A 21,932-nucleotide genomic window follows, 5' to 3' on the forward strand; every position below is an offset into this window, starting at 1 on the left:
GAAAAATATAGCCAATTATTACACTTTTAAGTTACTGGAAGAATCTACATCAAAGATGAACGTAATCTTCACTTACTATAAGTTGCAGATTTTTTCCTTATCTTTATGCACTCTTATCTACGAACTTACATCTTATTTTTATCCGAGTTGAGTGTTTGGATATTTAAGGCAATCTTCATTGGTTCAGCTTATCAGTTACACATACCCTGACGTATAACGGCTTATGTTTCCGAGATAGATTTCTTCAAAGAGTAGCAAAATCGACAAGTCGCAGGTTATTTTCTGCAATTTCGTTTCACAGGTAAGGAGCACTACTCTATTCTATTTTTACACAATAGGTTTATCGTGGGGCATAAATTTTCATTTTCGAAGTGGCTATATGCATTTCATTCCTCAAACCGAAGATATTCTAAAATTGGCATTTACGTTCAAGTAACATGAAACATCTTTTTTCTAAACCCATTACATTTAGTGAGTTCATTTCTTACATTGATTGAAATGAAGAAGATTGTAATTAGAAACTAGACACTCGTAAAGTTAGTTTTGTAAAAAGTAGAAAAAAACTTTCACTTTACAAATCGGATCCTTCACCCCTTGTAAGTAACAGAGTCACTGCGCTCCGCCGAGTTCCATAGCAGCGAGTTCTACTCGTTGCCTGGCCCACTTACACCTGCCCAGTCTGCACCCTCTCGCCCCGGATGAGGCTTCAGGGCGCTCCCGTGACCACCCGTGATAAAGTGCGTTCGTAGCTCGACAGGACCATTCCGCGGCGGCCTTGGACTGGGTGAAGATTGGCGCGCCTGCCGCCAGAGCAGCGCTGTAGCTACCGCTGACGCGCCACTCAGTCGAGTTGGATCTGTCGTGAGGGAAAGACATCTATGCGCGTGTTGTGAGTAAAATTGTGTTGTCTCGTGGTGATAGAGTGTCTATTAATAATGGTTGAGTACACTTTAGAACAACGTATTGTTTTCCCCTCACCGTAATGTGAATACAAGGTAATCTCTGGCGAATCCTCGGCCTCATCTCGCCAAATATCATCTCGCTATCACCAATCTCATCGACGCTAAATAACCTAGTAGTTGATACAGCGTCGTTAAATAACCAACTAAAAAAACAACGTATTTTTGTCTACGATGCGTATGTGAAATAGGCCTACTCTTCTGCAAGAAGGTGTCGAAGAGAATTTGAACACCGGTTTGCAGGTGTTCGAATTCCTAGGAGGTCAACTATTCATGACCTTGTCAATAAAATCAGATGTACAGGACCTTTTTGAACAAGAAACGCCGTATACTGACAGAAGAGAAGCTTAATGAAGTAGGGGCCCGGTTAGAGTACTCACCCCGCAAATCACTGCGACGTTAACACAAGAGATTAATATTTCTAAGACGTCAGCTTTTGTGGGAACGAAACTTCTGAAACTTAAGCCGTACAGGGTAACTGTAGTTCATGCTTTACAACCAAAAGATCTTGTAAGTAGAGTTAATTATTACAGTAATTGGTTTGTGCAGTCCGTTCATAATGGCGACGTGGATCCACTTTTAACGTTCTTCACTGATGAAGCGTGGTTTCATCTTCACGGTCACGTTTCCACTCAGAACAATAGATACTGGGCTACCGAAAATCCCCATAAATTTCATGAACTTCCTCACCATGCTGCAAAGGTTGGGGTTCGGTGTGCATTGAGTGCGAGTAGAATTATCAGTCCCATATTTTTCGACACAACAGTTGATTCATATGTTTATGTAACCTCAATTTTAAATATTTTTTTTCGCAACTGACAAGAAATGAACGATTGCGTGGCTGGTTTAAGCAGGATTCAGCTACAGCGCACACCGTTGCGAATTCTATTCATGAATTGCGAAGTGTGTTTGGTGACAGAATAATTAGTCGAGGATTGCGGTCACCTCGTTCCCCTGACCTATATCCTTGCGATTTTTATTTATGGGGAACGTTAAAGAATAAAGTTTAGGCATCAAATCCGCACTCGTTACAAGAATTGAAAGACAACATCACTAGAGAAATACAGGCATTCAGTCAACATGAACCAGGATTGTTTTCGGAGATATAGGAAATGTGTTCGAGTTGCAGGTTCATCATTTTCAACATCTGTTGTGATGCAGGTAAGCCTAATGTTAGTAGAGTAGTTAAGGCTGGTTCACAATAAACCGGAAACGAGAATCGGAACGGAAACGAAAACGGTAAAAGTGTTAAAATGTGTACATTTAAATGTGAGCATTCACAATTAATGAAAATCTTGCCGGATCCGGGGTTCGGGAACGGAGAGTTGGCCAAGTTTCAACTTTGGGGTTTCCGTTTCCGATCACAGCCCACTAGATTCATTCTATTTCCATCTAAAAGCTATTTTGTCGTCGTATATTTTGTAGCAAGAAGACCGTGACATAACCTATGCATTATTTTGTTCTGTGCTGTGCATCATGGAGCAAGTTTTATTTGATGAGATTCTAATATTGAGTGTTAAGGAAAATCCTCACGTTTACGATAAGCGGCGCGCCTCGTATAAAGATGAGAAAATGAAGGAGAATACGTGGCTTTCAATATCTGTATCATGGAACACCGATCCTAAGTGAATCATATTTTATTACTGTATTGGTTGTATGACACACTACATATTCATGCTTCAATTCAATAACTACTGTTGTGTTCATTTTTGTTCTATTAATTACAAATGTTTCTTCTCTAATTATTTTACGTTATGGTAGACTTAAAATAGGTTGTGATAATAAAGATGCATGGGCATATTTATAGTACCGTACCTAATGAAATGTTTCAGTTGACATTTCTAAGTTGGTTAACCCGTGTTTGTGATCGCTGCCTTGTACTCATGAGAGAACGCCATTGGTCAACTATACACAAATAACACCAGAATGCGTAATATCGACTTTACATATCGTTATTGACATGCATATCGATATGCATAGTCGTCTACGTTCTCGGGTTATTGTAAATAAAAAATTTTCATATTCACGTCCTCTGCTTCTCGTTTTCATTCTGGTTCTCGTTCCCGGTTTATTGTGAACCAACCTTTAGTGTTCCGTACCCATGACTTGCCGGTCGTTTACGTGTAACTCTGGCGGCAGACTCGCCAATCTTCACCCAGTCCAAGGCCGTCGCGAAACGATTCGGCCGAGCTACGAACGTACTGATAATGTGCTCTGTTTTGTGAAAGGGTATAAAGAAAATGGCAGAAAGTGACCAGAAAGAAGACTCGTTTCCCAGTTGGATGAACAACTCTTTCTTCGAGATGGCGCTGCGATCAGGTGAAAACAACTCTAACATCACAGTGACGTCTACAGATGTCCAGCGAGCTACAGCACCTGGCGAAAACTTTATGAGTGAAATATACAGAGTAACTGTGCAGATGGTTCGAGGAGATGAATCAGAAAAGAAGTCCCTTATTGTGAAGATAACTCCAATAGGAAAGTACACCACTCAGGTAATCTCATTATCTATACATGAATAATGCAGCTAATTTTTAAGTACAACAAAGTGTGAATGTCATCGTCATGTACGTCATCAGCGCCGTCATCATTATCATCTTTAGTTATTGTCAATAGTCCAAAATCATCAGAATATTAGTTTTCAGTTACCTATATATATTTTACTAATTTCGTTGATGCTTGGGCAGAAAACTGAGTTCATTCCGAATTTCTAAATGCTTTGTGTCCAAAAGCTCGCGTAAAATTTTACATTTCTGTCACTTCGGCAATACTCATTTGATTTTTTGGCCTAAGTTTTACTTTGAATAATGCAACAATAAAGTTTTTTTTCGCCTAAGTTTTGGTTTGAATAATGCAACAATAAAGTTTACTATTATTCATTATTTATATCTAAATTGTCTTTATACTACCGTTCTTAGCAACCTAAATAATGATTTTAATAAGAGCAGTGAAGTAATTGTTTTTAAATCACATTATCCATGACAACCAATACATTAGCAACAATAAAATCTATACATTCATTCATTTTTAACTTCTTTGCAAATAACACATTACAAAGAAAAAATCTCAATTTAAAATTAAAGTTAGATACTAGTATAACAGAATAGATTTCATGCGCTCGTGGAAATTATCACCCTCGGCTTCACCTCGTGCGCCAAACTTTCCACTCGCGGATAAAATCTAATTTTACTCTCTTGTACTACAAATTACTATTACTTACAATTCAACTAAGCATATAAACTTATTTAAATCATATCGTACGGAATAACATCCACAATTTCTTTTGTGAAAAAGGATGAAAGATGTTAATGTTTTGATCCCTCATTTAAAAAAAGAAAGAAGGAGAAAATAATTTCTACTTTACACTTTATGTCAGCCAGAAAGAGAGGCGCATGTAAGCAAACCTCTTTTGTTCACGAATGCACATGTTAGTCATTAAGGATTACTATCTCTCTGACAAACATGATTCACTAGTGTTTATTATCGACGATATTGAGAAGTCCAATGCGATTTGTGCCTCTAAAAGCCAATGCTTTAGTTTTAGTGTTTGAAATTTTCAGATTTAAATGTGTGTTGCTATCTCATTCAATTTAAGGAGCATGACTGGTAAGTCGTCTTCAGAATTTGCCTGTATAATCTGGTCATCAACGAAGAGGATAATTTGTTATGTATACTGTTCACTTATTGGCACCTCCTTATTGTTCATTTCTCGAATGACTCACATTACTGATTTCCAGTAACGTTGTTTTTTCTCTGTCAGTGTTATGTTTTGGTTCGTATTCCGTACTACAAATGAGCACTCTTTGTAGGGTGCGAATCGGCGGAGGGGGGGGATTTCCCTCCTGTTCCTCTCATAAATTCATATTAACATCCCTGCCAGGGATAACTTCTATCCCCATCTCACAAAATATAATTGTTTTAATACGAGTATATGTGCTTTATAAAGTATAAAGTAAGCAAAAAAACTAATATTGATGTATTATCATCACCGGCAAGCTGACAACAATCAATAACTAAGAAATTACACATCTTATCTTAAGTCTGCTTATCATCATCATCAATAACATGGTTTAAGCCTTGTTTGGCTCGTTCCGGTCTCATGAAATATATACATTTTAAAATTGTTGAAGCCATCTTTTCCTGGGTCTACCTATATTTCGTTTACCAGTTGGTCTGTAGTCGAATATTAATTTAGGAATACGATCTTGAGTCATTCTTTCAACGTGTTGCTTCCATTTATTCCTATGTTCTGTAAGTTTTTCAATTAAATTGAATACATTCAGTTCTAGTCTGATGTCTTCATTGCGTTTCTTGTCTAAGAGAGTATAACCTGCTATACTCCTCAAAAACCTCATTTCTATCACCTCGATTCTTTTTTCTTCGGATTTAGTAAGAGTCCAGAATTCAGAGCCGTACAGCAACATAGGGACTGCCATAACTTTATAAAATTTTAATCTTGTTTCTTTGCTAGTGTATTTTAAAGTTCTTTTTATTACCCCACAGAAATAATCAAATTTGTTTATTTTATTTGTAAAATCTTCTTTTCTTGCATATGAGATATTGCACCCCAGATAATTAAAAATATTAATTTGTTCTATCATTCTTCCATTCAACACTATTTTGGCTCTAATTGTTTCTAATCCTCTAAAGTCTGCTCATGGATATAATTATGATCAGTGTGATCAAGTGTTGAGCCGTAACGAATGAGGATAATAATAATAATTTTATGTATGGTATTCTCTATCTAGAATTCTATCAACCCCATCAGAAATCTTTATAAGAGTGGTTGAGTATCTTGTTTTTTTTATTTTATTGGGTTATTTTACGACGCTGTATCAACATCTAGGTTATTTAGCGTCTGAATGATATGAAGGTGATAATGCCGGTGAAATGAGTCCGGGGTCCAGCACCGAAAGTTACCCAGCATTTGCTCGTATTGGGTTGAGGGAAAATCCCGGAAAAAACCTCAACCAGGTAACTTGCCCCGACCGGGATTCGAACCCGGGCCACCTGGTTTCGCACCCAGACGCGCTGACCGTTACTCCACAGGTGTGGACGAGTATCTTGTTCTGTGTCAGCTATTAAGACTGTATATTTTCACTGTGGACTGTAACATATTACAACAAGACGCGGCTCCTTAAGGTTGTAGCAAGTTTGCGCTACACCTAAAAATATTTACGGATATTTTGGTTTAAAATACAAGTTAAATTATTGTGGTCTAAGTACACGATTGGTATGATCAGCTGTAGTAAGTTTCTCATCCAACTATAATCGTTTGTAGGATCCTCATCGTTGACTTCCGAAAGTAAACAACCGTACTTCTTATGGAGACTGGCTTGATCTTGGGTATCTCTTCGGGGCGAGGGGATGAGAGGGGTTTTGTCCAGTGTGGAGTTTGAGTTGTTGATGAACTAACAAGGAGGTAAACGAGCTTTGAAAATGGAAACAGATGGCAGAACATGCCCGCCCTGCGACTGCAGTTAGGCGCGAAAACAAGTTTTTTTTTAGGGTAGAGGGTGAGCTTGTTTTTTACTGGTGTTTTTGCTTTCCGTTTCACTGCAGTTACTCGAGTCGAGTTGGTTGAGAGCATGTGGTGACGCGTAAGAAGCTGTTTTACTAAATTGTGTTGTTTGTGTTATTCCACTATATTAAATAGACCCTAGTTAAGATCAATACAATTCAATCTTTAATAGAACATCCATTTTCATCGCTCAGCTTACAAGAGAAGCGTGAGATTAAGCGTCTTGGTAGATCGACTCCATACCTTGAAACTTCGCATTGCATGAAAACCAAAACCAGGTCGTTTAACAGAAAATTCAATTCTGAAGCGTACGAGAAGTTTCAGTGTTTATGTGACTGTGAAATAAGAAAATCTTTGTCCTGTTTTCCTTGTGTTTTGTTCGGAGGAGAGTAGGAAAACATCTTCCAGCCTCTGAAGTCGTCATAGGGATTGTTAGTAAAATTTCTAGTAATTTTGTACATTCGCCGAAAGTTGAATATAAATTGTCTCTGAAAAATTCCATTAGAGACACACAGCCTGAAATGTTTCTGAACTCGTCAGTGCCATAAATAACTGAAAGCTCAGTGCGAATATTCCTTTCATTTATGAACGGATACGCTCTAATGACACTACGAAGAGACTCTTCTGGGAAAACATTGTGGAAATAAATAGGTGAGTTTTTGCAAAATTTTACAGTTGCAGCATGATAGGCCTAATATTTTGTAACAAGAAAGTAAACGAACAAAATTTTGAAGCACCAGCTGCCACTGATTAAAACATTACAAATTTCACTTAACTTAGAAGTTAAAGCTGGGTTTCCATCTTGAGAAGCCTATGCTCTAAACAAGTGTTCCACGCTGAGAAATGCAAAAATATAGTTGGAGATGAAAGACAGAAATTTTTGGTTCAACCAAGTGATGTTTTAGAGCAAGGGTCGTCAGCACAGAGCACCCTGGGGCTATCGTCTCGTACTCGCGGAAAACGCAGTGCACCATGGTGCACTCGTAGCTGCTTGCGGGTATGCTCTCTATTTCTTCCTGCTGCACGACGATGCACACGGGACGGCACCGCTTACCCTTTGCACATTTCAGCGAGTGCTGACGACCACTATTTTAGAGGATCTCTTATGGAGTTTGATAATAGATGGGCAGCAAAATAAATTTGGCCTTTTAACGACATATTTAGCTTTTAATAATTCATTTGAAATTTGAGGTAATAGATTTAGTAAATGATTCAAGATTGAAAGTTGACTAAAAAGAAATAAATGTAGTAGAATAAATCGTAAAAGAATCTCGCTTTTCCAAAATCTATAAATTTTCGACCAATAACATGTCTATATTCGGCAGCACATAGCAAACTTGCAATTGTATTTCTCTATTATGAAGCAAAAAGTAAGAAAAGATCACGAGCAAGTATGATTGATACTAAGTTAAGGTCTATACTGAGGCTTGCTATATCAAAATCTCTCATTGAAAGCATTATTAAAAACAAAAATAATTCTGTTAACAGCCAAGGATGAGGTCTAGAAAATTCTGTATTTCAAAGTAATGTGATGCAGTAAGTTTTCATTACGATTTTCAAAGCATAGAATTTACTATATTCATACGTAAGTTATGCTCATTTTACTTTCAAACTTCCTCATTTCACTTAAGATGAGGATATATTTACTATTTTAGTAAATATACTATATAGACTGAGCCAAAAAAAACCCTCTTATATTAAACAATATGTGTAAAAATAATAATAGTTGAATGCCTTTCAAAGAAAGCACATGATAGCAACCGGCGTAGCTGAGGCTGTACTGCCGTTTGTCTGCTGATCCGAAGTTGCGCTCGGGCATGGGTTCGATTTCCACTCGGACTAATTATTTTACTGGGGTTTCCGAGGTTTTCCCTAAACCTAAGGCGAATGTCAGGTAATGTATAACGGATCCTCGGCTGCGTCTCGCCAAATACCGTCTCTCTATCACCAATTTCATCGACGCTGAATAACCCAGAAGTTGATACAACGTTATTAAATAACAAAGTAAAAAAGATCATGTGCTGAATAACGATCTTCAGCTGGCCTCCAGACTCTCTCTCTGTCGTCTGGTGATCTCCGGGAAAACCTGGATTCATCGGAGATCAGTAGTTTGTCACATTCCGCATGTTCACGGACAAATCGAAGATGGGCAGCTCGATGGTCTGGGGTCAATGTTGGCCTGTTGGAGGTCAGTTTGATTTTAGGGCTACTTCACCCAGACATCTTCGAACTGTCCTCATGTTTATATTGACACTCATCACAATCTGGAGTCGATTTCGGGCTACCACCGAGGTTGTGTACAGATTGAGTCGGGAAGAAATGTACATGGCGTGAGAGAAGATAATATTGGTGATTCTGAACAAAAAATGATTATATGAACGTACTCCCTGTTCTTAACAGTAGGCCTATCAAACATACAGCTGTTAGAAAATCACGGGCGTCAGTCACATGTCCTTCATCAGCACCAACATGAGGACGCAACAAAAACGACATTAGGTTGTAAAAGGATCAATGAAACGTATCCTGGGCGTTGGATCGGTCACGGTGGAGTAATTTCTTGGCCACCAAAGTCACCCGACCTTACTCCATTGGATTACTGTGTGTGGCGTTGGTTTAAGAGCGAAGTCTACAAGAGCAAAGTGGAAACAAGGGAGGAACTTCTCGCTTTCATTTTACATGCTTGTGCTTAAGTAAAGGAATGTCCTAATCAGCTCAGATAAGCAACACAGCAACAGTCTACAAAAACCGCAAAGTGCATTGAAGTTGACGGTTATAGCGGGCTGTAGTTTTCTGTTTTAGGCCAGGTCCAGTCTTCCTACAGCAACTTAACGTTTTTTTTAACCATTTTGCTGCATCTCTCACCGTTCATTACGATACACCTATGGCAGAAGCATTACTGCGCGAACTACGACCATCGTCAATAAGGGCAATGGCTTTTGAAACTTAGTTTATCAGCGACATTCTTGCAAAAGAGTTTAACGTTGAAATGACAAAACCAACATTCATCAACAACGTTCCTCACAACAAAAACGGAGCAGAAGAAAACTAACAGTGAAAAACACGGAAAAGATCATGACATCGAAACTCATACGTTTTGAACCGGAATGGTAATATTTGGATTTTGACCCATCATTTTGAAAGGAAGTGAAGAGAGGAAAGCAATTTCTCATCCAGCCATAATTTAAAAGTTAAAAAAAAATATATTTCATAACTCTTAATTGAATACATCTCCAATGGATATAGTGTATTTAAAACCAAATCGTAATTATTTTAAAGTGAGCAGATTTTTTTTTTGCCTCTCAGTGTAATAGTTCCACCCTGAATTTATAACTTGTGTTGGGGAAGCCCGTGGTCCAGGCAACACATGGTTTCCTCCGAATACTCCGGTTCTCCAGTTACATCTAAAACATTCCACTTCTTCTTTTTCATCGTCGTCGACATCGTCACTGCCGTCGACCTGGTTGGCGAGTTGGTATAGCGCTGGCCTTCTATGCCCAAGGTTGCGGGTTCGAGCCCAGGTTCAGGCCGATGGCATTTAAATGTGCTGCGGGACAAAATTCCGGCGCATCCGGCGACGCTGATATAACCTCTGCAGTTGCGAGCGTCGTTAAATATAACATAACATTAACATCGTCACTGCCATCATCATCATCATCATCATCATCATCAATTATGAGTACAACGTAATCTAAAACGCTTCTGGTGCACTCTGAATAGTCTCTGACGAACTAAGTGGTCTGCACTTCTCAGCACTAGCGACATCTATGAGCCACACTCGTAAAATCGGGCAAATTAAGAGCCCTGCCATTGTACAAATATATAATAGCTGTGGTTTATTTATGTTAATTACGTTATTATTGCAGCATATTGCACAATGCTAAACCAGTACCTAGATTGTTTTTTCAACTATTATTATTTTTACAGTCACACAAGCAGTGGTGACAGTGCCTCATGCTTCCGAAAGGAATGTTTTCACCGCCGCATGGTCAATCTTTGCACACTTTACCCTATCTACCCGCTTCTCGCGGTAGACAACAGACCTTACCCGTTCAGATTTGCTTGGGCACGAGTGTCATAGGTATTCATTTATAAAATCTCTAAGTTTTAATAGTTTAACCCAGGACATTATTAAAAGCTGTCAATTTAACAGGTTTTTAGTGTATTATCACCAATTGAAAAAGTGATTTTAAACTGTTCTTCCACAGTTTGTGAATGAGAGCGACATGTTTGCACGAGAAGCGAGGATGCTGAAAGATGTAATGCCGGCCATGCAGCGTCTTCTAGACGAAGTTCTTCCTAGGAAGTGCAAGCCATTTGCAGCAAAACACGTGTACTCCTGCTTGGATCCACCGACACCTGTCATCATTGTTGAAGATCTCAAGGAGCAGGGATTTCAAATGTCGCATTTATCTGCTAATCTAGATTTGAACCACAGCCTTCTCGTAATAAGAACGATCGCTCGTTTCCACGCGGCATCCGTTGTTCTGAAAGAAAAAGAACCGGAGCTGCTGGAGCCATTCATGGATGGTAAAGTGCTCGACAAGCTCTATAACCAAATAGGAGACGTTGTCGCTTCAGCAATAATGTCACTGGCGAACCAAGCCGAAAAGTGGCCAGAGTTTGAGGACAGATTCATTCATAAAATTCGCAATATTGGTCGGAATTTTCCAGAAAATATTGTAAAACTAAGGAAAAGAGCAGAAAAAGAGTTTAATGTCCTTGCCCACAACGACTTATGGGTCACGAATATCATGTTCCGTTACTCTGATACTGCACACAACATTTTGGACTTGAGGTATGTATTCTTGTTGTTATTGTACTTGGGCCCTTCAGTTTTCAGTGTACATCTATAAAGAAGTCGTCGATATTTATAGGCTTTGATTTAGTAGTTCAACATCAATATTCTCAAAAAGTATATTTTGTTCTTAATATGGATTTACATGAATTTCTGTAATTTTGTAAGTAACGCTAAATATATCTAATTTTCCACTTCCGACTCATCGCTACTGAGTCCATTTAAGCTATTTACATAGCGGAATAAACACATTAAAGAGATCCTTCCATAATTGCAGATAGAAAATTTTCTAAAAAATGTTCACATAGGTAAAAACTACAAAGAAATAGTGATCTACAAATTCTAAGGCAAAGAATCTGTTTGAAAATAGGTGTAAAATGATCCATTCTAGTAGTTTCAACAATTGCTTTACTTATCGGTAGTTGTCACACATGTTATATAAAAGACAGACTTATAAGCAGACAGAGGATTTTTGGTCCCTACACAGCGACACGACGTCACGATCCCTTGGCGTACGGAGTTCAATGACCTCCCTGCACTTGAAGTACAGTATTAGAAAAAAGTTCCGTCTCACAGATACTTTACAAGTTCCAGAAAGAAGGCAGTGCGCATGATCAGAGTGAACGGCTAGTTAAGATAATAAAATTAGTTTTGTTTCGTTGTATGTCTAATCATGCGCACTGCCTCCTTTCTGAGACTTTTAAAGTATCTGTGCGGAAAAACTTTTTTCCGTCGGCACATGACAAGATATTATCGGCAATTTGGACTTACAAATGTTCGAGTCCCGGATTTTCTCCTGATAGACCTGCGATTTAAGTTGACCCCAGAGGTAAAAATCAAAGGGTATGAGATTTGAGTAGCGGGTTGGCCACACTGAGCATATTATATGATATTTTTATTTTGAACTGTAATTCCTATGTATGGAGCTGACAGCAATGTATTGTGGGTCCCTATCACCACAGTATGGCGCGTCCTCAGGTTGCGGATAGAGGAGACGGCCTTCAGATATGGAGGGTAGCTGCGAATATATTGAATGGGCAGTCGTGGACAGCTGATAAGGGGTGGTCCTCCAGCTTGGGGGTTTGTCATCTAGTCTGTCAAAAAATCTTAAAGTTAGAATTTATAAAACAGTTATATTACCGGTTGTTTTGTATGGTTCTCAAACTTAGACTCTCACTTTGAGAGAGGAACAGAGATTAAGGGTGTTTGAGAATAAGGTTCTTAGGAAAATATTTGGGGCTAAGAGGGATTAAGTTACAGGAGAATGGAGAAAGTTACACAACACAGAAATGCACGCATTGTTTTCTTCACCTGACATAACTAGGAACATTAAATCGAGACGTTTGAGATGGGCAGGACATGTAGCAGTATGGGCGAATCCAGAAATACATATAAAGTGTTAGTTGGGAAGCCGGAGAGAATAAGACATTTGGGAATGCCGAGACGCAGATGGGAAAATAATATTAAAATGGATTTGAGAGGGGTGGGATATGATGGTAGGGACTGGATTAATCTTGTTCATGGGGGGACCGATGGCGGGCTTATGTAAGGGCGGCAATGAACCTTCGGGTTCCTTAAAAGCCATTTGTAAGTATGGAGTCAATAGGGACACAATATATTGAAGCTGGAAATTTTTTTCATTAGCACTATATTATGTTGTTCAAAAAGTGGTAGCCTATAAAGAGAATAACGATTCGACAGTGATTCGTAGATTCCAAAAGTTGAAATAATTTTCGTAATTATTATTCAAGAAATTACATCTCTTATTGTATAGCTGGATTATCAGTGCCTTAATTATGTAACTATTCTCGTCTTTATTTTCTTCTCTTTAGATTCGTTGACTTCCAGTTGTGCTATTGGATGTCTCCAGCAATCGACCTTCTCTACTTTCTGCACTCCAGCACGGCAACAGAACTTCTAGACAAACATGACGTACTCATTGAAGATTACTACACCACTCTTGGAGAGACATTGGCCTTGTTAGGATATAAAGATCTGCATCCCAAACGGGAAGATTTCATGCAGCAAATCGAGAGTCGTGGTGCCTTTGCAACAATTATAGCAGTGACAATTCGTTCTGTCTTATTGTTAGATCGAAGTAAGTTGCAAGATTTTGAAAAAAGACTGAAGGAGGAACATAGGGAAAACCTATGCAGCGATATCTACAAACAACATTTAAGGAAAGTGTTGCCTATTCTAGAAAAGAAAGGATGGATTTAAGTCAACTTACTGTAATCATAAAAGTTAATAAAATGTCACAAAACAAGTACTTTTTCTAGCAATACCGCGAAATTATCTCTTCGTGTGCCAGTTTTCACGCTAGTCGCTGACAGCAACTTCATCCCGTTTGCCGCCAAACTGTAGGCGAGGCCGGTTATAAGAGCGAATTATTTATGCATATGAAAGTTTTCTATTTATATAATCTCACCTTGTTTAACTACTTGTATTGAAAATGATCTCATTTCGCACGTACATACTCACTGTCCTTAACTTTTAGCAAAATCTAGCTATAAAAATTTAATCTGTCTTTATCTTTAGGAATAAACTGGTGTACTGACGTAATTTTATACGGTTCTAATTTAAGGTATGTATTAACGTTTGAAATGGCGTTTTTATGACTAAAATTTTCTTTGTAATAATGTTAGCTGCAAAATCCTAGTACAGAGCATTGTACGCATAAACAGCAATAACTCCCAGTGAAAGAAATTTCACAATTTTTAGAAAATATATGGCATTTTGAAGAAATAGAATAATTTTTAATTAATCATTTTTTTAAGGAATCAAAAAGTGAAATTGAAGTTTCTGATATATGGTTATGTTAGTCTACTTTCATATGTTGTCTGATAAATATCTTAAAAAGGTTGGTTAAAAAATGTAGAGTTTCCTCCAAAACGTTAATACATACCTTAAGGAATTTTGTAGCGTTCCGTGATGAACTTTTAGACACTCTAGTCTCTTCAGCAAGACGATTAAGCTATTTGGTTCCTTTTCTAATCGTTCATCTATCTCACCTAGTTTTTGCTGTGTTAAAACTATGCGTTTCTCATTTCGCTTCTTTGCAAGTAACGTTTCTTCTCCACACTGTAAAGAAATTTTATGTATTATCTCACAAAGACATAAACAGTAAATTAACCATGCAACTGTAATCTTATTCACTCAATGTAGATGTGACTGAATACTAATGAACAGGCAAGGTATCCGAATGACCTTAACTTCATCTTACCGGCTGGCGACAAGTTCATGCCCGGATACCAGACACTCAAGAAAACTGACTCACGAACGAATAATTTCATTGTATTAGGAGGAAAATAAAGTTAGCGTAAAATGAAATAAAAATTTTATGAAGTTATCTATCAGTGTATTCTTCCAGTTCCCTTGTTTTGGAAAACTACAATATTCTCAATTCCAAAATATTATAACACAAGATGGATACTAATACCGCCTTGAAAAACTAGGATGTGACAGAGGTAATTGAAGGATCCACTGTAAGAATGATGGATGCCATTTGGAATAGATATTGCAGGAGAAGCAATTGAAAGTTTGAAATGCTTAGCGCTCAAAGCTTAACTGCGATTTTCCGATCATTACTGGACCATGACTATCAGTGTTAATGCCATATAACTCTCTATGTACATTCTATATGCCTTAAGCTATGCATTGACAGTCTTGATTCATTTTCGACAAGAAAGTGATATCCATCATTCTTGCAATGGACTCTTCAATTATTGTAATAATGAAATAGACATACGTTCATCCAGAGCGCGTTCTAATTAAACTTGAATACAAGAAACAGCCAACGATATGATATTATGTGATAATGTAGTCGTCCCTGAAACAGAAATTTATGAATATATTTACTATAGGGAACAACTTACAAAACTCCGTTGGGCTGCGCATGCGTCAATCTTAAAGAGTGACACAATATACTATTCACCTCCTCCTTCCTAATTGTCAGCCAATAGTAGCTCGTAATGAGCGTAGTGATGCGTCAGATGACTTGTCAATCTGTAGCTACAATGGTTCAGATTAATGGAGGGAAGCTCCAGACTCCGCCTCCAGCACAGCGGTAAGGTTTATTAACTTCCTATAACGGAGTTTTGCCAGTTGTAGGCCTGTAACTTACTACCGTACCACAAAAATCAAATAAAGCCTAAATCTAATCGACATGAATATCATACTCGAAGACAAAAGTCTACTTTCTGATTGATTGAGCTTAAATATCATACAAGTACAGAACTTAAACATGGTACTAGTTTCGGGCCAAGACTTTACAATATAATTACAAATCATTTTACAAATTTGAAATATTTTACAATTGAATCTTGTAAAAAAAGAAATTTATAAAATTATTCATGATATATAATATTAACTAATGGTATATATTTTACCTATTTATTTCTGTCGACTAATTCATGTTTTTATTGAATGTAATTGGTTTATGCTTGATTGTCAATTTATATTAAATGTATATTTTTTTACCTTTTCCTCTTGTTTTCTCTTGTGTGTTATTTGTCAGTCTGAATTAAAATTTCAAATATGTATGGATTTATTGCCGTCAGAAATTACTTAGCAATAATCAAACATTTAAACCATTAGATTATTACATAAAATCTGAGTGCTTGGGAGAAGTGACATAAGTCAGTTTTCACAAACCTTTTTTGATAATTTATTGACGACTTACACTGGTTTTTGTCAATTTGATTTTTTTTCTGTATGAATTATTGTAATGGGTGGAATACCTATGTACTTTTTTTCCAAGCGAACAGATGTTCCGAAAGCTGTCAATAAATTATCAAAAAAGGTTTGTGGAAACTGACTTGTGTCATTTTTCCCGAGCACTACAGAAATGGTACATAATGACCGACGAACGTTTTCGCCATGAATATGGCATCCTCAGGTATCATCGAACCAATGACACATAATGAACACTTATGATTTCTGGTTTAAATACAGTTGTTAAAAATGTTTTAAAAAGTTAAAATGATAGACAGTGTAGACATATGTAATTATGAACATGCGTGCAACATAAAATTTAAAACCATACAAAGTATTGAAATAACAAACAATGTGCTAATGGTTAAATATACAATGAGATAAAATAGTTTGACAATATATATATATATATATATATATATATATATATATATATTAAATTTAGACCGGCCAGTGGCCGTTTACCAGCGTTCTCTTTTTGTTTTCTGTTTTCGTTTTTCCTTTGTTTTCCTTTTTTTGTTTTACTTACACTAATACAAACACAACACCCATGCCTGAGGCGGAACTCGAACCCACAACCCTTCGGACCAAGCGATAGAGACATGTCGTGCCCCTACCGCTTGAGCCATCCGGGCCAGCAAAAAATCTTCAATTGCAGGTGATCATAAATTACAAAACAGTAGAACATGCTAGCCTATGGTATATAGCTCGCTCGTGTTGCTGTATGAAATTAAACTCCTGTAAATATAATGTGGGAAAGTGTAAATTTGAAATTGAAAGAATTGGGAGTCTCACCTTGCCGTGGTAGAAGGGCTCAGTACCCAATGAACCAGACGGCCATGCCAGTGAAGTCTAGTTCACTAGCTTACTGGGTGGAAAGAGGAGAGGGGAAGCTAAGATAGACTCACAACGGGTGGATGCGACTCGGAAGCTGTAGTGGAAGCAACGCATCTAGGATGATACTCCAAAGAACGTATCCTGCAGGCTTGGAGGCAGTAAGATGGCAGCCCCATCACTAAGCTTAACCTGCGCAGCGTTCGTACCGCGGCCAGGGGATTACTCAATTACTGATTAGCTCCAAATTAAGACCAATGAACTAATAATTTGGAGCGCGCAACAAGCCTTTGTAGGGCTTAATGCATGAAGAAGAAGAAGAAGAAGAAGAAGTTAAAAAGTGAATGTTGAACTTAAAATCGTGATTTTTCGTACTTACACAAATTTAGTAGAGAAGAATGCTGATCTTACCATAGCATATTCTACTATTTTGTAATTTATGACCACCTGCAATTGAAGATTGTCAAACTATTTTATCTCATTGTATATTTAACCATTAGCACATTGTTTGTTATTTCAGTACTTTGTATGGTTTTAAATTTTATGTTACACGTATGTTCATAATTCCATATGTCTACACTGTCTATCATTTTAACTTTTTAAAACAATTTTAACGATTATATTTAAACCAGAAATTTTAAGTGTTCATTATGTGTCATTGCTTCGATGAGACCTGAGGATGTCACATTCACGGCGAAAATGTTCGTTGGTCATTATGTACCATTTTATGTAATGCGAATAATCTAATGGTTTAAATGTTTGATTATTGATAAGTAATTTCTGACGGTAATAAATCCATACATATTTGAAATTTTATTATTATACTTATCGGGCCCAAAATGCTTTTGAAATAGTCTGAATTAAGTTAATTAGTGTATTTAGTAAACTGTCTTTGTAAATTGTAAATTGTGTAAACTGTGTGACTAATACCACACATTACACGAGCCTGGCTCTTACGGTAATGGCTAAAAACATTTTTTGTTGCATACGTTTGAATTGTACTCACTTTGCTTACTAGCTAAAAAAATAAAAAATAAGAAGATCGTCAGAGCATCTGCGATCTCAAGAGACGTCTTGTGGAAACATCCACAATCTTAATTGAGAATATGGCTCGCATACTGTTTACAATATAGGGAACTAGGCAAAGCTCACCGGAGGTTTTGCCTGGAGACATCTGTACCAGCAGCAGGCTTACCTACCGTAAATATATGACTCTTAACTCCTTACGTCACTTATTTCCCAAAGAAAAATATAAGCACGTCTATTAACCCTTAAATTGCATTCTCCTCGGTTAACACTGAAGAGACGAATCACAGTAAGCATTGGACACCCTGACGAACATGTTACGCATTAGGCACAAATTAAAATAAACCATATTTATTGCTTCAATGCCGAAGTAGCCACGATTTATTTCTTACTAGTTCATTTTTCACTTACAAAGTTCCAATCTTCCCATCGACGGGATTCTACATAATCCGCTATCTTGGAATATGCATTGGATGAAGCGTTCAATCATTTATGGCTAACATTCTTCCCATCCCTGCCTGAATCCTATCCTTATGTTTTCAGCCGTGTTACCTTGGAGACTCGAAAACCCTTGCTAATAATTGGAATGTAGGATTTCTAAGGGTAGCCTAATTGAGTTCACACTTCTTTTTTTACAACAGGTTGTGTATTGTGAAAAGGATTAGCTCCTTTAAAAGAGATTGATTATAATTACCCAGCTTCATATACATTTCCCCTGCATCGAGAGTGGAATATTGTTTTGTGTTGCGTAGTATGGACAGATAACACAGCTTGAAAGAGCATCCAGTTTATATCATTATTCATTAGTACACAGCTGGCTTCCATTCAGTTCACTTCAGTTGAGTTCGTGGTAATACAGTAGACACACGAACAGCTAATTTCTATTCATGATACATATATTACCCAGAAGTCATACAAAAAGTACCATCCTATATTTACAGCAATTAATAGTGCCAGCACTTACTACAAGGTAAGCCAATGAATTACATCTATAATGCAATATGCAGTAGGTCCTTAAGTCTCGACTTTTATTGCCAAAAGCTGACGCGGTAAATCACTGCTAAGCAGGGCTGATACTCGCCCATGCCCCTCATCGAACAGCGTCGTACTCCGCGAAGCCTGTTTCCAGACAATATATTCGTTATAACTAGACTTCGAAATTGTGCCAGAATACAATATATTATCGTCTATCAGTTGGCCAGGTGTAGAAACATAATATTTCCTTAGACCAATGCAGAGTTATAAAGGGCAATAGGCCTACTGTTTAAAAATGTAAGTTTTAAAAATTTATTATTATTATTATTATTATTATTATTATTATTATTATTATTATTATTATTATTATTATTATTATTACAACATACAATATTTGTGATGAAAATAAACGACATAAAGTAATTATAAAGTATGAATCACAGAAATAAACTTGACTTAAAATAATAATATTATTGTAAAAAGACAACATTTATTTAAACATCTAGAAAACGATATTATGTTCTGTTTCCTATCAATCTAACTCCCGTATGAGTAAAACTCGCGTTCGGAGGGAAAATTGAGCGTATACTACATAGCTTAAAATTATTACGAAAAAAGAAAGATAATATTATATTTAAAATAAAAGTAACTCAAATATTGTATTTTGTGTAAGAATTTAATATCAGTAAGAAGACAAAATTAAAGTTTTTTTAATTAACTTGATAATAAAATGGAGTCAACTGAGAATAAAATTAATTACAATAAAGTGTCACGAAATTATAATATAATTATTTTTTTATTCCATATCAAACACTAATTTGAATTAATATTCGAAATATTTCTTTAATTTTTTACTTGAATTCTTAGATATACAATTTCTTAATAATTTGCATATATTTAAAAATCAGGTTATAAACATTTAGTCCATAATTAAGACCTTTTTCCGCTCTCGTGTACTCCATTTCACTAGGACTGATCGACAGGACATTGCAACTCCTACACATACAGTACGCTGCTGTCTACAAACGTGCATATCAGGACCGACCATGTGCGTTACACATTACGGTATCTGCATTAATTTAGTGTAATTTCCTGTCCCCATCCCTCAGACAGCGCACTGAATGAAATACTGTAAGTAGACAACGTAAACAACGACAGATGAATACAGTATGTGTAAGAATTACAGATAAATACACATAAATAAGGTGTACAGATGAATAAAATTATTTCATTTCCACACAACTATTTTTGCTTGTAACTTTCAACTCGGCCATTTCCTGAGCAGGATTCCTTATATCAAATTGATACATGCGCCCTTCGCCATCATCCCTAAAAGTTTGTAACACCACCTCGAAAACATCCTGTATATATATATATATATATATATATATATATATATATACGTATATTTCTGTGAATTTTGCCAGAATAAAACTTATTATTATTATTATTATTATTATTATTATTATTATTATTAATCATATTTTTGTAATAAAAATTATCTGTCCTTATACTAAACTGAACTTCACAATATTTGTTCTAAAATCCTTCCTTACTCAGCCAAAAGCATGAAGGGATGGAAGGAGAGGTAGGAGAAGCCAGCGAACTTCAAGGGCACAGATCATACAAGGAGTAAATCCGAGCGATCTGGACAAATCCGCTTCTTCAAAGCACACTTCGGTTTTTGTCACGCTCGACAAACTTGAACCGAACATACAGCATGAAATGTACGACACTAGTGGACATTTTTAGCTATTTATGACAGCTCAAATGAGGGACAGGTGGAAATGTTTCGTGGAATGAAAAATAGAAAGAGGAATGCACCGACAAAACACTCTGCAACGTCTGTTTCGTTCACCAAATTCCATCACGATAACTTCGGTGAATGGAAGACCATAGCGCTAGCGATGATCCACAGACTCGACGCCCTTTGGCCTCATTTTTTTTTTCATATTCATTTCATTTATTGTATTCCATAGGTCTTACAATAGCATTGAAGCTGTAAGATGCGGAACAAGTCAAGAGTTACACAGTTTCTTGGCGAGATGAGATGAGGATGAGGATTCGCCATAGATTACTTCAAATTTGCCATACGGTTGGGGAAAACCTAGGTAAAAACCCATGTAATAATTTTAGTATGAAGTGTGTTCTTCACATTCATTATACCGATTGCAGTGCAACTCTACTATTGCTTCAAACGCAAAAGTCGCCTACAACTTCGAGGGCATCTTTCCTCTACTTAGATGATCGCAGTGTGTATTGCAAATATTTTGGTGAAACTGTATCAATTATAAAAATCAATAATTCCTTTCTGTAACACTGCAGCCTATACAAGATTTGCGATATGTGCTGATTCATTATACGTATTACATCAATGTTCTCATTAACATGCAATATTTGTGAAGCCCTATCTGCGTCAGTTTTGTCTACTTGAATGTCTGATAAGAGACACTTAAAACAGACTCCAATAATTTCCGTAAGTTCATCCTATCTGACTGCTGACTCGGGATCAAATCTCAAAATTGGAGGAGTCGTGTAAGTGTCGGGGAAAACCTAACGTTCCTGAAGGTTTCTCTCGAAGGCCTTCCGTTTCTCTTCGTCACTTAACCGTAACACTCCATTTCAATATTCATTACCATTACATCACTACCAGTGCGGCGCGATGTAGTATTGCGCCTGGCGTACAGATGAGATCATTCTGGGGAGATGTACAGTCAGTGCTAGCGTTTTTGGCGCGTGTCTTTGAGTAAAAAGCCAATCACTGAGCATTTGTTGCCAGTGCAGCTGAGAACGGTACCGCCCAACATATCACGGCAGCAATCTGCCAACCACAGTTGTCAGTCTTATTGCCCAATGACTGCGTCAAAGGCAAGACACTCGTACTTCGCGTTTCTCGGGTGTGTCCTTGTGTACACTGTCCAGTCAATGGCATCTGTTGCCACTTCGACTGAGAGTGGTACCACCTTCTAAACAGATGTGACGTCAGAAATCTGCTAATCACAGTTGTCAGCTTTCTCGTCCACAGACTGTGACAAAGATAAGATACTCGCTCTCAACGTTACCATTACTTATTTCACGCGCCAGAAACAGTGGCTATGGCTTTGAAATA

General features: G+C 37.2%; 1 protein-coding gene and 1 long non-coding RNA gene across 3 annotated transcripts in view; one reads left to right on the plus strand and one right to left on the minus strand.

The window, feature by feature from the left end:
- Nucleotides 1-168: 168 nt before the first annotated feature.
- Nucleotides 169-15,758, plus strand: LOC138705978 (uncharacterized). Its single transcript, XM_069834819.1, has 4 exons — nt 169-301; nt 3,188-3,454; nt 10,686-11,275; nt 13,108-15,758. The coding sequence occupies exons 2-4, from the start codon at nt 3,200-3,202 to the stop codon at nt 13,493-13,495; spliced, it is 1,233 nt and encodes a 410-aa protein (XP_069690920.1). The 5' UTR covers nt 169-301; nt 3,188-3,199; the 3' UTR covers nt 13,496-15,758.
- Nucleotides 15,024-21,932, minus strand: part of LOC138705986 (uncharacterized) — a 394,464-nt gene continuing 387,555 nt past the window's right edge. For both annotated transcript variants that reach the window (XR_011333875.1, XR_011333874.1), the window contains exon 4: nt 15,024-15,104. This is a non-coding gene — a long non-coding RNA (uncharacterized lncRNA). The remainder of the gene's footprint in view (nt 15,105-21,932) is intronic.

Source organism: Periplaneta americana, chromosome 9 (genome assembly GCF_040183065.1).
Source record: "Periplaneta americana isolate PAMFEO1 chromosome 9, P.americana_PAMFEO1_priV1, whole genome shotgun sequence".
NCBI classification, from domain to species: Eukaryota; Metazoa; Arthropoda; class Insecta; order Blattodea; family Blattidae; genus Periplaneta; species Periplaneta americana.